The sequence below is a fragment of the Nanorana parkeri genome, unplaced genomic scaffold (genome assembly GCF_000935625.1).
Source record: "Nanorana parkeri isolate BGI_ZX_2015 unplaced genomic scaffold, ASM93562v1 scaffold597, whole genome shotgun sequence".
NCBI lineage: Eukaryota > Metazoa > Chordata > Amphibia > Anura > Dicroglossidae > Nanorana > Nanorana parkeri.
Window position 1 is genome coordinate 290,454 of NW_017306865.1, and position 15,623 is coordinate 306,076.

The 15,623-nt window shown below is 42.1% G+C and overlaps 1 protein-coding gene across 1 annotated transcript in view; it reads right to left on the reverse strand.

Moving 5' to 3' along the window:
* SH3BP5 (SH3 domain binding protein 5) overlaps positions 1–15,623 on the reverse strand; it is a 70,569-nt gene that overhangs the window by 20,675 nt on the left and 34,271 nt on the right. The window contains exon 3 of the mRNA XM_018562757.1: positions 4,478–4,606. Within this exon, the coding sequence (XP_018418259.1) occupies positions 4,478–4,606 (129 nt within the window). The remainder of the gene's footprint in view (positions 1–4,477; positions 4,607–15,623) is intronic.

Genomic DNA, 15,623 nt, shown 5'->3' on the forward strand with positions numbered 1-15,623 from the left:
TGGCTATTGAATGACATTGTCATTAAAATGGACATTTGCTGAATACAAACAGCTTGGTGTGCTGGTGACATCCGTTACACTTTATGATAGGACACATTATGCAATGATAGGAGATTTCAGACATTTTTGTTGCTCATTTATCAATACCAGTAGGGAGTGGGTGTAAGAATGTAAGAATGAGGGTGAACTGAACTGACCACATTTCATGCTCTGTTTTTACACAACAGTAACTGCCAACATCTCACTGAAAAAAAGTAATTTTCATTCTTAGCATAGAGAATGTGAGCCTGCTGAAAATGAAGCCATTGTCCATAATATTCAGATGTTAGATTGCATTTTCAAGCATGTATTAGCAACAAAAAAAGAATTTGTTACGGGGGCCAACTCCAGTTTTTGTGGTACCAGTGGTAAAAAAATATCAGTCTTATTGGCTCTATTTTTAGAACTATTCCATCGTCACATTAATGTGTCTTTCTCCTTTTTCATGTTTGGAAAAGGAAGAAGCGGAGGTGCTAAAAATACAGTCAGGAATGTGCTGCATTAAAATGAATCTTGTGCTTGATTAGACATCTCTCACACCCCCTCCTCTAAGCAAAAGTGTCAGGTGCGGATTTCTGCAGTGTGAAGCTGCTTAAATCTTTACCCACACATTCAGCAAAAGATGAGAAAAAAAAGTCAACAGATGCAGATAAAATCTAATATATGATGTTTTCTTTCTTTGTGACATTAAACTGGGCCAATTTCAGGTAGTAAAAACTGTCCCCCTTACAGAATTACACAGAAAGTAGCACTCTAAAGAAAAAAGGACCAAGTTCAATGCATTCTCCATCTATCATTGTTCCTCCAGAAGAGAAAAAAAACCCATTAAGGTAGCTCTAAATTTAGCCACTAACGAGAACAAAAATCCTTATTAACCCAGTCAATGGCTTGATCAATCACTCCATTGATGAATCCTAAGTAGCTATAACTGGGAAACGCCATTTCTAGTAATGGTGCCTATAGGCAATAGAGAATGTTCTGCAAGTCTAGTAGTTTACGGTTGAACTGGGAAGCTAATGACCATGGTGGATGATCATTACTTGAAAAGGTATATAACTATATATTTGAAGTGGTGATGAGGGTTTAGATCTACTTTAATCACTGAAACCAAGATTTAGCTGGACTCCAGGAATTATGTTTTATGGATACGTACTTTGGTTCAGATAGCCTCAATGTAAGTATCCATATCTGATATCCAGAGGGCAGTTGGAGATTCTGAAAATTCGGGATGCACCGATACTGGTCTTTTGGTATAGAGTACCGATACCGTCATCCCGAGGTACTGTGGGTCCGGCTAATCAGGAAGACGAGAAGCGGGTCATGACCGGCCGCCCAGCTTCCTGATTGCCTGGGAAGCCAGGCTGCATTGCAGTGTCGCTAGGCAGCGTGAAGCCGGCTTCCAAACCAGTGTCGCTCAGCAGTGGATAGCCAGCTCCATACTCCCTCGCAGCACTGCCAGTCAGAGGCAATCTCCCGCTGACCGGAAGTTCCAGTATGGATAGTTACATTGAGCCAAGCTGAACTAGTGTAACATGCCATAAAAAAATAATTCATGGAGTTCTGTTTAAGAGCACCTACAGTGAAATCATACTTACTTTTCAGGTAATTTCAATGGATTAGACTATCGGACCTTAAAACTTCAAGCTGTCTACACATACTTTTACACCTCATGTCATGGAGTATGTTTTCTACAAATGATTTTAAATTATGTCAATAAGAGAACATCCTTGGCCTGGACTGGGTGTGTGACCTAGGACTCTGTGACCTAGCATTAAAAAAAGGCTTCTCTCCACCCCACAGTTGGTCTTCCAGTAAAGTGCAACCGACCAGAGTAGTTCAGTTGTTTTCTGAAAGCAAATGGAAAAAGGGGTTTTCTGAAAATATTCTGTGAGTATGAACTGGAGACAATAACTTGGGGACTATAGGGATAAGGAATTTGTTTTGTGGATTGTATGCCATTGCTGGGAAAAAAAATTGGGGGGCCTTTTTTCCCCCTGTTTTGTAACATATGACACCTGACTGCGTAACCTGGCAGAAAGTGGAGTCGATCTAGATTTTAGCTAGGGATGCACCGATACCATGTACCATACTCAGTACAAGTACAGATACTTTACCAGTTTTTGCCCAAGTACTTACAGATACAAATACGGATACAGATGTTCCTCACTTACCGACTTACCTGTTTTGCGACCACTCGCACTTACGACGGACCGCCGATCGACCTCCGACCTTCCGCGTCAGTGAGACGGGTCTCCGGCGGAAGTGACATCCCCCGATCTTCACTGCAGGTCTCGGTAAGTATTTCCATTGCCGGATGTACAGTACACTGTTCGGTACTGTACATCGGCAACGCTATACAGTACTGTACTAATGCAGTATAGTACTGTATAGAGTTCCTCACTTAACGACCAATCCGTTTAACGACCTGGTCGTAGGAACGGAACTCGGTCGTTAAGTGAGGAATACCTGTACAAATTTTGTTGTGACAGTTTTTCTAAAACAATACAGACTAATGATGACAGTGGTGGAGCGCCAGAGCCAGGTCCCAGCTGCAACCCTGGTAGTTCTCATGAAATTGCCAAGAATAGATAAAGCTACAAGTTTACAAATTCTCAGACATGGGGATACAGCAAATTAGCAATTTAAAGCTCTAAAAGTACTGCTGGGGTTTGATTTTCAAGACCAACGCCTGTAGGCACCAAAAGTAACACCTCTTTGGTCAAGATCACCTCTTTTAAACACAAGGTCTTGCATTATGGCCTAATTCACACAGGCGGCAGCCTCAACTGCCCTCTAAAAAACAATCCACGGTGGATCGATTTCAGGCGATAATGCCACCTCCCAAGTGACAATTTGTTTAAATCACAACGGAGAGTCTCTATTGCAGTATTACACCGCAACCACAAGTCCAGGCAGTTGCAGCCCAGTCTCATGGTTTGCAGTGGTCATTGGGTGATTTGGCAAGCAGCACCACCTGCCAAACATTACATGCTGTTTAAAATTTGCCACGGTATATGTGCAAGCATGAGCAGCGATGTGGAACAACCCCCTGCTTTTACACCGGTCGGCTAACCGTGTAAACGAGATCTCAGACAGCTGTCACCAGAAGATTTTTTCTCTATTCCCCTGTTCTGGTGACAACTTCGAATTTTGGATTCTCCCTCACTCTTTCTCTCCACCACTGGTGTGAATCAAAGAAACAAAGCCAATTAAAACATCCAAATATAAAATAACCCTTAACTTATCTACTTGGAGATCACTGCATCCTTATAAAGTCTATATGAAAATAGCCAAAGTAATAATAATAATTAAAATAAAGTCTTGCTAAATATTCAGCAACATTTCTCACACAAATAAAGCAATACGCATGTGAATATAATATAAAAGTCAAAAGGAACTTGCATATAATACATGTAAGGCTTATTAATCCACCTATAATACCACAGTACAGAAAAACATCATACACGAATGCCTTCAGAATTATTTACTGGAGTTTAATTATTGATTGCTCTTTAAAAAACAAACAGTCAACAAAATCGACTACAACTGTCTAATCAGCCACATTATTATGGCCCAGTTTATTTTCTTCAGCTTGATTGTTGAGCGGCCAGATGTAAATGACATAATTCGTCATTTCAAGAGAGAAGGATGTGGATCACAATAGGTGGGAACAAAAAGAATAAAAAGGGTTCTAGGTGGGCATGACAACACCGAAGCCTAAACAGGAAGTGACATGGCACAACGGTCACATAACAATGAACAAATGATATGTTTACCGTGTTTATGCCACTCGTTTGAACAAGATTAGATTCATGTCTCATGAATCTGTAGACACAAATCTCTTGGACCTCAAACTACAGATTCCTGAGACATGAATCTAACGGCACTTACGGCTCCTTCACGCTATGTGCAGTGACCTGGGTTTTTCTGCACGAGAACAGCACAGGTCAGTGCTCTGGCACACGGGAAACAATTGTTGTCTATATGCCCTGTCCACACTGCAGTGCACTCTTGAGGTGGGTTGCAGTATGTTGCGGACATGCAGCATTTTTCTGCAACACCTCGGAGCGCAACTGAACTGCATTATCTTTAAAGGAGGGTCATTAAGACATTTTCTATGCCCCTCAGCGTCATGCAGTGGCAGTACTGCTGTGTGAACAGCATTCACCCAGCTATGTACTGGGTAAAAGATTTGTAAATCAACCCCTTAGTGTTGGGAAGATGACATGATGCCCTTTTATAAACTTGGAATTCATAACTTCTGTTCCACTTAAACAGAGCCGACACGTATCTTCAAAGATGGCATGAGAGGTTAAAAGTTTACAAATGCTCTGGAATAGCCTGAAGACATTTAGTCAGTAGTTTAAGCATGCTCAGCAAGACAACATGATAATCTCTGCTCCCTGGCGTAAATAGAGTGCAGCCAGCAACTACATACCTGTCTGGCTACTTTTCTGGCTTCCCAGTATGGTTTGGAATCTTCCACAGATTTTCCTATTTTCTTCACCATCTCATCCAGCCTAAGGGTAGCTTCTGTCAGCACAGAGCGGAACTTCTGCCGAGCCTCCTGAAATGCATATGAAGGAAGGAAGAAAATGAGATTCGCCTTCCTGTCAAAACAATAACTTATGTTCACGAGACATTACTGAAAATAAGCATCAGATTGGGAATTAAAACATAGCTTCCAAAAAAAAATTAATTTTCTGTTCCAGCAATATAAATCTCTGATAGTCAAGTGCAATAATGTCTAAGAGGATCCCAATCTACTGAATTCTTCATAAAGAACATGCATGAAGAACAACTCCAAATGAAAACTTTATCTAAACCCGTGCAGTGGCGATACCCCCGCACTACAAGGGTTAAGTGCTTGTTTTTGTCTAGGTTAAAAAAAACAAAGTGATACTAACCTGAAGCTCCGAGCAAGTCAGCTGTCAAAACTCTCCCTTCAGCCTCTCTGCTGCAGCATTGGAATCTTCCTCATCGTACTCACATCCAATACACTGAGTATAGACGTGGTGATTTATGGGACCTTAGACTGCTGCAGAGGAGGGAGCGAGAGAGGCTCTAGGGACCGGTCTAAGAACATGCTGGCGCAAAGCCTCTGGTGAGTATAACTATTGTTTCTTTAACCACTTGAAGTCCCCTTCCTGGCCAGGCCATTTTTCAGTATTCAGCGCTGCGGTACTTTGACATTTATTCCGCTTTTACTGATCATCAGTTAAGTGTTATCAGTGATTGATGGCCCTAAAATGATTGCTCTCACTCCAACGTTCGCGATATATAACATGTGTAGTGCAATTGTCGTTTTCACATATCTGACGCGTATTTACGTTTATATGTGCGTAAACGTGGAGGTGGGGGACTTAAATATTTTTTGGATTATTTAAAACTTTTTTTATATGTGACTTTTATTATTTTTGTACTTTTTTTTTTTTTACTCTTAACGTTATTGCTATCACATAGGGGGATAACAATCCCCCTATAAAAAATAGCACAGGCACACTGACAGGTCCTCTTTATGGAGACATTATGGGTCTCGAAGACCCCTAATGTCACCTGGGGAACCTCCAAGAAGCTGATGAAGCAGAGATCTCTCTCTACAGCAGCCAGAGGACTGACAGGTGAATGCGGAAGTGATTTATTACACATCACTTCCGCATTTAGACGTCGGAGGGAGATCAGCAAGGAGGAAGATGCTGACCTCCCTACCATCTTACCTCCTGACACCCTCCCGAACCGATCCTGGGCCGCAGATGGGGTAGCGGATCCCTGGATTGAAGGTGAGGGTGCAGGAGGGGGGCGGCGGCATTACGCGAGGAGACGCAGCCACAACATACAAGCGATCGGCAGGCTTTAGAGCCGCCGATCGTTTGTATGTCAAACAGCCAGTAAAGGCTCTGCAGAACGGACGGGTTTTTGCTTTGCAGAAAAGAAAAGCCATCTAATTACGGCAACCCGCCCATGCGAGTTTGCCGTCCGTTTCACAACAGGCAGACGGCAAGCGATTAACCTACACAAAATCGAACAGTTAACCCTTGCAGTGTGTGGTAGCCCCACTGCAAGGGTTTATGTTAATTTTTCCTAGAGTTCTTTTTTATGCTACTTTGGCCTATGCTACTCATACTACAACCGGGGGTGGAAAAACTAAAACTGGCTATACAACAGTAGAATTTCAGTCGGAAAAAAAACAATTGTCAAATCGGAACATTCATTCGATTATCAAATAGCTACATTCTACAAGTCTCTGATGGCATTATCGAATGTTCCAACGAGATTTTCTATACGAAACTTAGTTTGAAAATCTACCAGAGTATACCCAGCTTCAGGTCGTATTAACCACTCAAACTTTTTTTACCTATAATGAATCCAGATGAAACGAATATACATTTTCCAGGAAAGTATTCCTTTAAAATGTAGTGCCTTCAATCATCATGTTTCCGATCAGCTGGCTCCAACTCTCTTAGCTTAGCTTTCCTGAACTTTGTCCAGTACAAGATTACAAGGAACAGAGCAGTCTCCCTTAGCTGTTCATCATGAAGAAGGAAAAGGGGAGGAGGGTTGGGAGCAGAGGACTGGCTTCTCCTGCTGTGCCTGTTTGTTTGATCTGTCCATCTACTAGCCTGAGAGAGGAGCAGGGATCAGGGGGGAAGGGAGTGTCTTGCCTTGCTGTGCCTGTGTATTTGTGGAGACACACACACCGCTTACTAGCAAACAAAAGGGTGGATCCATAGGACCCTGCAAGGGAAAGAAGCCACCTGTTCACACCATAGCGTAGCAGGAACACACATCAGTGGTGCGCATTCATGGGCGTTTCCCACATTTGGCGTGCCTCCCCAAATTCACACATGTAGCAAAATCTGTAGCATGAGTCCCACATTTTTTTTCTGGATGCGTTTGGGGTGCCAATAACTAGTAATGACACCACAAGCACATTGCACGTTTTTTTATGCATTCGGTGAACACGCGGCAAAGAACAGATTTTTGCCCACGTTTGCCATGCATTTACGGAACACGATGGTGTGAACTGGGACTAAAACTGGATATCGGGGCCAGTGCTCAGGAGATCGGCTGATTCTGCAGGAGACTAAAACTTTTAAACATCAAGGAGCAGCATTCGTTGTGAATGATTTAAAATCGGCAATTAAAATTCTTAAAAACTTTTATATGAATGTAAGTGTGCAATGGCAGATTTTCTTGTATGTAGCAATGCACTCACAAATGATTAAAGTGACAGATGGTTTAAGTAAAAAAATAATAAAAGAAAAAAAGAGAAGTGAAATGTACATTAAAATACATGCTCACATTATATATTCCATACAGGATGGTGTGTTTGAGCACAAAAAAGGAACTGATAAATATTTTCCAATGAGACAGGTACAGTAGATCAGTGAAGATAGAAACAATATTCAAAATAAGATGCAGATTTTTAAATGTACTTAAAGCTAAACTTCAGAAAACTGATGAAATATATACATTTGAACTGCCTGAACATGCAAAAATATTGGTCATTTTGTTCTAACAGTTTTGCATTTAAGGCACACCGTGCAAACAGTGCAGCCAGACTGGTGATCTCACTTTTCTCCACAACATTTAAGCAATACAGCTTGGCCACTGGCCCTAATGCAGCCTGAGGCCACTGGCCCTAATGCAGCCTGAGGAATGGCTGGCCAGCTCCATGCTCCCTCGTCACTTGTGACGAGGGAGCATGGAGCTGCTGTTCTATCGAAAGCTCCAACTCCTCGAGTTCTCCAACTGCCTATCTTCCAGTTTAGTTAGAATTAAGAGGTTTAGCCAAGAAAGCCCTTCTGCACATACACCACAGCAATGAAGTATTAAAATGAACTAGGATCACACTAATCCAGCACGTTATTAAATCGCAGGTGCCCCACTCAAGCGGCGGCCATATTGGGTGGGTCACCAGAGATTAATAACGTGCTGGATTAGTGTGATCCTAGTTCATTTTATTACTTCATTGCTGTGGTGTATGTGGATAGGGCAATGCCGCGGCTGGCGCTCGTGCAGAAGAGCTTTCTTGGCCAAACCTCTGAGTTCTAACTAAATTGGAAATCAGGCAGTTGGAGAACTCGATAAGTTGGAACTTTCGATAGAACAGCAGCTCCATGCTCCCTCGTCACAGGTGACGAGGGAGCATGGAGCTGGCCAGCCATTCCTCGGGCTGCATTAGGGCCAGTGGCCAAGCTGTATTGCTTAAATGTTGTGGAGAAAAGTGAGATCACCAGTCTGGCTGCACTGTTTGCACGGTGTGCCTTAAATGCAAAACTGTTTGAACAAAATGACCATTGATTGGCCACTGATTGGTTAATTGGCCAGAAAGCCGGCTCCATGCTTTCTCGTCACCTAGTGACGAGAAGCATGGGGATGGCTTTCCTGCTAATCGGGAAGCCGGGTGGCGAGTGTTTACCCGCCGGCTGGCTTCCCGGCTAATCAGTAAGCCAGGTGGCGAGTCATTACACGTCACCTGGCTTCCTTAATGGGACTTCCAGTATCGATGAGTACAAAAAAAAAAACATCAGTACTCTTGCTCGATACCGAAAAACCGGTATCGGTGCATTCCTAAATTTAAATACAGGTTTTTGTATAGAAATGTCATTTACTAGGCTTATTTAGCAAGGCAGATTGCAAATTGCCTACAGGATAAATACAATTAATTTAGAAAAAAAACTATTTTCGCTTTTATTGTAGAAGGAACTTGACCACTATTATTCTTCCTGAAAGTATCACATGAAAGAAACATTTTCAAGCAAATGCAGAAGTGGGTTAAGATGCTCCAGTTAGTGAAGGTCCCGAAGCATAATGAGCACCAGCATAAAGCTTCTAAAACTTGAAGAAAAGACAGAAATGGACTTGTTCTTTGTTCATGTCATAGTGTATGTCCAGTGATTGATTTTTTTGTCTTGTTTTAAATAAAGCGGGGAAGGACTAGAAGCCCCGTCAGGAATTTCATGCTGTCCCAGCTCCCTTAAAGAGATCTGCTCTCATATACATTGCTGCTGACAAAAGGTTTTTACTTGACAGGAAGTGAAAAAAAAGTCTGCAACAGGGACATGGACAGAAATAAAAGCTAACATGGGTTCTAGTCTTTCCCTACTTTTCTAAAATACAAACATTTTAATTCTGTGTATGGTTGGAGTTTCTTCCTCACTTCCCGCCACATTAAGCGGTTGTCATCAAGAAAGAGAAGATCTTTCTAATAGAGATTCAGATATCGTTAAAACCCGACAGGGATTGTTTCTGCACTCCATCCAAAACTATTATTCACAAAAGGGTGAATGGTTTGGAGAAGGCAGCAGAAGTGAACAATCTAGGACAACATAGCTGACCTGGAAAGTGAGCTGAACTGGAGAATGTTTTCAAATCAGCTACTTTGGCCTAGATTGTTCACTTCTCCTGCCTTGTTCACTTCTCCTGCCTTCTCCAATCTCTTCACCCTTTTGTGAATAACCCTGTAAAATGTTTAGAATGGACATACATTTCAAGTGCTCGTGTCAAATTGGACCTTCCATGAAAATAGAAGCTTTGATCTTTAAAGCCCTCCCCCCCAAAAAAAGTCACGTCGCTCACATAGATGAATTAAAAATGAAAGTTACTGCCAAGTAAAAAAAAAATTACCTCGGCTCCACTGCCTGATGCTTCTGGGAGGTGCAGGTGATGTCACTGTACCTCACCATTGCATCTTGGGAAACCTGGGCGCTCAAAATGCTGCAAGAATGCGCACATGGGCAGGTGTGCATTCTCATTGTGATTTCAAACCTCCAGCTTAGAACTCAGGACATGTTGTTCCTTTTTTTGAACAGCTTTAATTTTAAAGTGCTTTTGTAGGTGATTTTTTGGGGGGTTTCAAAAGAGTAAACCATCCATTTTCGTGGAAGGTCAATTTTAGGGGTCTGGCCATCTCTAAATTTTTTGACTTTATATCAGTAACAATGTCCACATCAAGAAAGATTTACTACAATTTTATTAATGCAGCTAAAGCTTTGGCGACCATAGGTCTCAAATTTTCTACTGACTTATTTTGTTCAGCGTCTGTTGGAATACTCAAATGCATCCATCTTCACACTTTGCGTGTTTTGATTTGCCTCCTACGGCCATCCCCCTTCCCTTTAAGATCACTCTGTATTATATATCCGATTCCTCATTGGTCTCCTATTCTTATCTAAGCTATTTTCTTTCCCCTTCTATCCTCGCTTGTTCCTCTCTACTCTCCTCCTTTCCCCTATCTTCTTTTTATACGTGCAGAGGTCACCTTGCACACCACTTGCTGTATCAGGGATGAACTTCATTTGACTGATTATTATGTAATGGTGTATTCCATGAGTGTTCATGAAGCTTGTTTGTCTTTTTTAACCTTAGTAAAATCACAAACGTTTTAATAAAAAAATTACTGAACAGAAAAAAATGTAGACCTTTTTTAGAAAAAAATGTAGAAATTCTATGAATGTTGCATCAACCTTCAAAAGGAATCTAAATCACTTGTATTCCAAAGTTATACTTGGAACTGGGTCATGATTTTTCTCACTTCGCCTAGTCAGGCAATAACAGATGGTGACCCAGTATGGTTTAAAAGACTGCAACAAAACCCTGCACAAAACTGCAAGTGGGGTAAATTACCCGAATTTTGTGAAGTTTGAAAAATGTGTACAACGTGAAACAGAAAGGCTCATCTACGAAGGATGACTGTCATAAATAGGGCAAAAAGTAAAATCGTAGCTTTCAGTCTTATAGTAAGTGCTGACGAAGTTGTGTTTCTTTTGTCGTACAGAATTGGTGAATTAATGAAATACAACATTGCTCATTAACATAGCTTCATGATTCCTAAAGACAAATAAGCCAAAAGTAGAAGTTATACATTATCCTGCTACCATTGCTACCATGCATGGAACACAGGAGGCACAACATCTTTCCCTGATTTTCAAAAAAATTCATAAACCCGTCCTTCTAGGAGAGAGGAGAAGAATGAGAGGTCACATATAGCAAAGAATGAAGGAGGGGACACAGAGAAAGTAGTCTGACCAATAATCCTGTTGGCATCAGGACAAAGGCACATGGCAAAGAAGGGACAAGGCCAATTGGTGAGACTGAGGGATGAGTCTGAGCAATGATGACAACACGTCACATTAAAGACTGATGTCTGGCTGGAAAATTGAAGTTAAGATGAGCTTCTCTATTGATTTAGATTCGCAAACTATTTCCAGCTTCTAAGCCTAGTTTATTACCTACAGCATCTAAAAGCTATTTAAAATGAAGGTTTATGCTCAAAATGTTTCATCTCGGCACGCTCAGCTATGCGAGCTCTCGCAAGCTGACCGGCTGGAGAAAGAAAATGGCATGACACATTGCACGCAAAGGCAGCACGCCACCGGTCCGCATTTGCATGTGCTGCAGCAACATGGGTAATGCCGTGCGTGTTCCTGCATCGCATAGATTTGAATGGGGATTTATTTTTGTTTTATAAAATTATAATTTTTGTATTTGCTGCCATCATTATTTATTTGGGGGGAGAAACTTTTGTGAAACATCTGGGATTGGAAAAGACCCATAATATTTCACTTTTGAGATAGTGAAAGAGATCAAGGACAAGGAGTCCTCACTCTCCTTCTTCTGCAGTCCTGGCACTAAAGAGGAAGTCCTAAGTACATAGTGCTTCCTGCGCATTCACAAATCAGCAGACAGTAAACATGAATGGCCGTGTTTAGTATACGTTGATTTGTGAATGAATAGTGGGGTGATCAGCACTGAACACCCCACTGTTCATTCAAAAGAGGCAAAGAAACCGTTAATTTGGTTACAATGTATTTGCACTTTTGCAGTCAAATTTGAGAAACACGCAGTATATGTTTGTTGTGTGTTCAGATTCACACAGCATACCTAAAAATATTTTAATATCTTATTATATTTATGGTATATATTAATACCTTTCTAGTTGTTTCATTGGAGCAGGTTTTATATTTAGGACTGCAAACTATGCTGAATAATTCCAAAATACAATTAGAGGGACAAACTGAGTGAAAGTGCATTGACATACACAGCAGCACCCAAGCTGTGAGATCTTGAGATCTAACCCTTTCTTAGGACAGTGTTCAAATCTAGTTTATAACTGACAATGAGATCATCAGCACAGTACAAACATTAGCTCACAGCCCCCTCCTTAACATTACATAGACGGGGAAAGAAAGCCATGACAAAAATATTAACATTTTGTACATTATTTTACTGCTCTTTATAAACTTGTCAGGGAACTTTTCTGGGAAAGTACCACAGTTTTGCATAAAGCTTCCCCTATCATTTTGAAGAAATAAACACATTCTATTGCGGGGGGATCTTAAGGTCTCCTAGCCAAAAAGCTACAAACACTCAGGGAAGATGACATTTTAGAATGTTACAATCTAGTGACTGGCTGATCAAGAATGTTCTGTAAAAGTTCATCTTGGACGTACTATCTATACCAAACCTCCATTTTGGTCAGTGAGTTGCCCATCACATTTTAGGACCAATAGAGGAGCTCAATAAGCAAGACAGGATGAGGCCCAACAGGAACTTGAGATTTGCTTATAATTTTAAACTTTATGCATCCCTGGATCTGCTAACCTTTTTAATATGCAGTTTTCCAAAATAACTGTTTGACTATCCCTTAGGCCCCGTTCCCACTGCGCGATATGCAAATCGCGCGTTTGTCACGCGATTTGCATATTGCGCGACATCGCGAGATTTGCCGCGCGATGTCGCGTTCAAGCTTGCATTGAGCAAGCTTGAATCGCGGCTAAATCCGCTCCAAAAAGGGTCCTGCTGTAGCGACACACGACCCGCGACAGCAGGACCCTTTGCCCCATTGGAGTGCATTGGAGCGCTATATCGCGCGGTAATTTGCCGCGATATCGCGGGAATTACCGCGCGATAAATCGCTCAATGTGAACGGGGTCTTAAAGACAACTGGTTGGGGGAGATAGTTGGCCGTCACCTACCCAGGTGATGATTATCTTATGATTATGAATACTTTAAAGTGACTTTTACTTTAAGCGCAAAAAGTTACTAATAGATTTATGGTTCATTCATTAAAATGACCCGATCACAGGTTGTTCTTCTGGGAGGAGGGGGCTGCATGCAATTCCAAGCAGTCACACGCACACCCAAACCTGCACACATGTTTGGGGCCCAATGCCCGCACTTGGACGTGCACACCTGTCTGAATGAGCCCATAAAGAGCAGGCACCTACAGGTGGTTGCACATACCTGCGGCAGCATTTTTTATCCCCTCTACACCACAACGCTGGACTGTTGAGATCACGCAAAGCTTTGGCACTTCTTGGTAGTGATGGCTCATGTCTTTTCCCCTCCTGCCAAGCTTGCACATTATTGGCAACTGAGGCAGCTCGTAGCAAAAGACTAACAGGAATGTGTTGGAGTGAGCTAGCTCAGGTACCACCCAAAACTGTTGGGAGTTTTGCCCATTCAAAATTGCTTGGCATTCAAGCGGGGGTAATAAATACTACTGCAGGTATGTGCAGACGCCTCTAGATGGTGCACTAAAAAAAAAATATGAAAAAAAAGGGTTGCTTTAAATAAAGTAGTCACACACCTGGGTGTGCAGGTCAAAAGATCCAGATATGTAATCAACTATAGTTATACATGCTCTTTCTGTGAACTTTTAGGCTGGCCCCTTCCACCAGTTAAGCCTTCCTAATGGTTAGTGACACTACCAGTGTGGCGATGGAGATTTGCAGATCAATTAAAGTGACATTAAACCTTCCTTTTTTTTTTCTTTGTGTACAAGGGAGGCACAGATCCTGTCCACATCTGTTCTTAATTTTTTTTTTTTTTAAATGTTTAAATTCCTAATTTTCTCTTGTGGGTCTTGTGTTCTATATGTGCGTCCTTCCTTGCCCCCCTTCCTCTTCAGTGTTGTCTGGATAGATGGGAGAAATTGCGGTCATATCACCTAGTCTTAAAGTCTCCTGAATGAGACGCACACAGCCGTTATAGCAACAAGGCGCCTACCCTTCACGGCATGATTTGATCTCTGTATTTCACGGTGTATGTGAATGGTATTTGGGCTGCACGTATCCATATGCATGTTTATATGCTTGTGTCTCACGATGGAATGTAATTATATACTCCGGTACTGCACTGATCTCCATGTTTGCATGTCTTTCATGTTACTTGTCTTAAAACCCTTAAAAGGAGAACTATGAGGTGAGTGCTTTTCACTCACCTCATAGTTCTAGCCGACCTGTGACACTGAGACTGTCACAGGTCGGCTCAGTAGATCAGGAGGTGAGCGAACACATACCGGCGTTCGCGCACCTCTCGATCCCGTCTCGGCTCTCTGCTGTGACAGGGGAGGGGCTGGATTCCCCAATCCGATCCGCCAGCACTGACTGGCGGAACAGACGGGGGAGGGGGCGGTTATAGCTGGCTCTGCCTCTAGATAGGCAGAGCCAGCTGTCAGTCACGCATCTGGGCGGATCCCGGCATAATTGTCGGGATACGCTTCAGCTGCGGCGTCTCAGTATACTGCGAGCAGCAGCTCGCGGTATACTGCGGCGTCTCAGTATACCGCAAGCTACAGCTCGCGGTATACTGAGCCTAGGGTGACACTTGTTTGTGTCCTCCCGTTACCATAGTTCTCCTTTAATAAACACTTATTTTAAAAAAAAATCCTCATTTTCTAGTGGGTCTCCAAATCACTGTCTACCCAGCCCCCTGCACGGGTGCTGCCAGCAGCCAAGCAGCTGCTATCGAGTCACCTGTGTGTGCGTGTTCCCGCAGTACCTGTGTGTGTCCAAAGACACACAGCTCTGCGGCAGGCCATGCTCTTCCTCCCTGCCCAACAGGTTGATTGATAGCAAAAGGCGCCTATGGCTTCTCTGCCCTCAATCTCTTCCCCCACAACCAGGAAGTTTGGGACCCAGGATCGCTGCGGGGACTGGCTGCAATGAAATGCGGCGCTGACAGGTAAGTGTGTTGGGGGGGTGGAAGAGTCCAAAAGGTACTGGGCATTTTTACCTTACTGCAGATAAGGTAAAAAGTGCCCAGACCTTAATGCTACTTTAAGCAGTCTGTGTCTCTGAAAATAGATTATTTCAGCATGTGGTTTTATTTACGGTAGTAACCTCTGCTTCTGCATTTTTTTCCTTTACACTCTCTGTTTAAATTACCCAAGTAGATGATCATTTTACTTTAAAATGTAATTTCACTTTTGCAGCCAAATTGGTAAAACATGTTTTATATTTGTTATATGTTTCCATTAACATACCATAACTTTAAAAAAAAGAAAGAAAAAATGTAGAATTTGCTGCTTACGTTTTTTTTTTTTACAAGGGTTTCTTACTTGCCTAAAAATCCTACCTAGATTTCCTCCTATGTAATATTAGGGAGGGGGAAGTTATGTAACAAAAGGGTCAGTCTGTCCCTTAATCTAACCCTCTAGTTTCACTTTCAAACTGCTCAGAGTAGCTTGGAATCAGCACAAAAGGCCTTCGCCAAAGATGCAGTTGAAGGGTAAGAAATATATTTTTGAAAATTATTTTGGGTATGCTGCGTGAATAGGAACACAAAACAAACATATA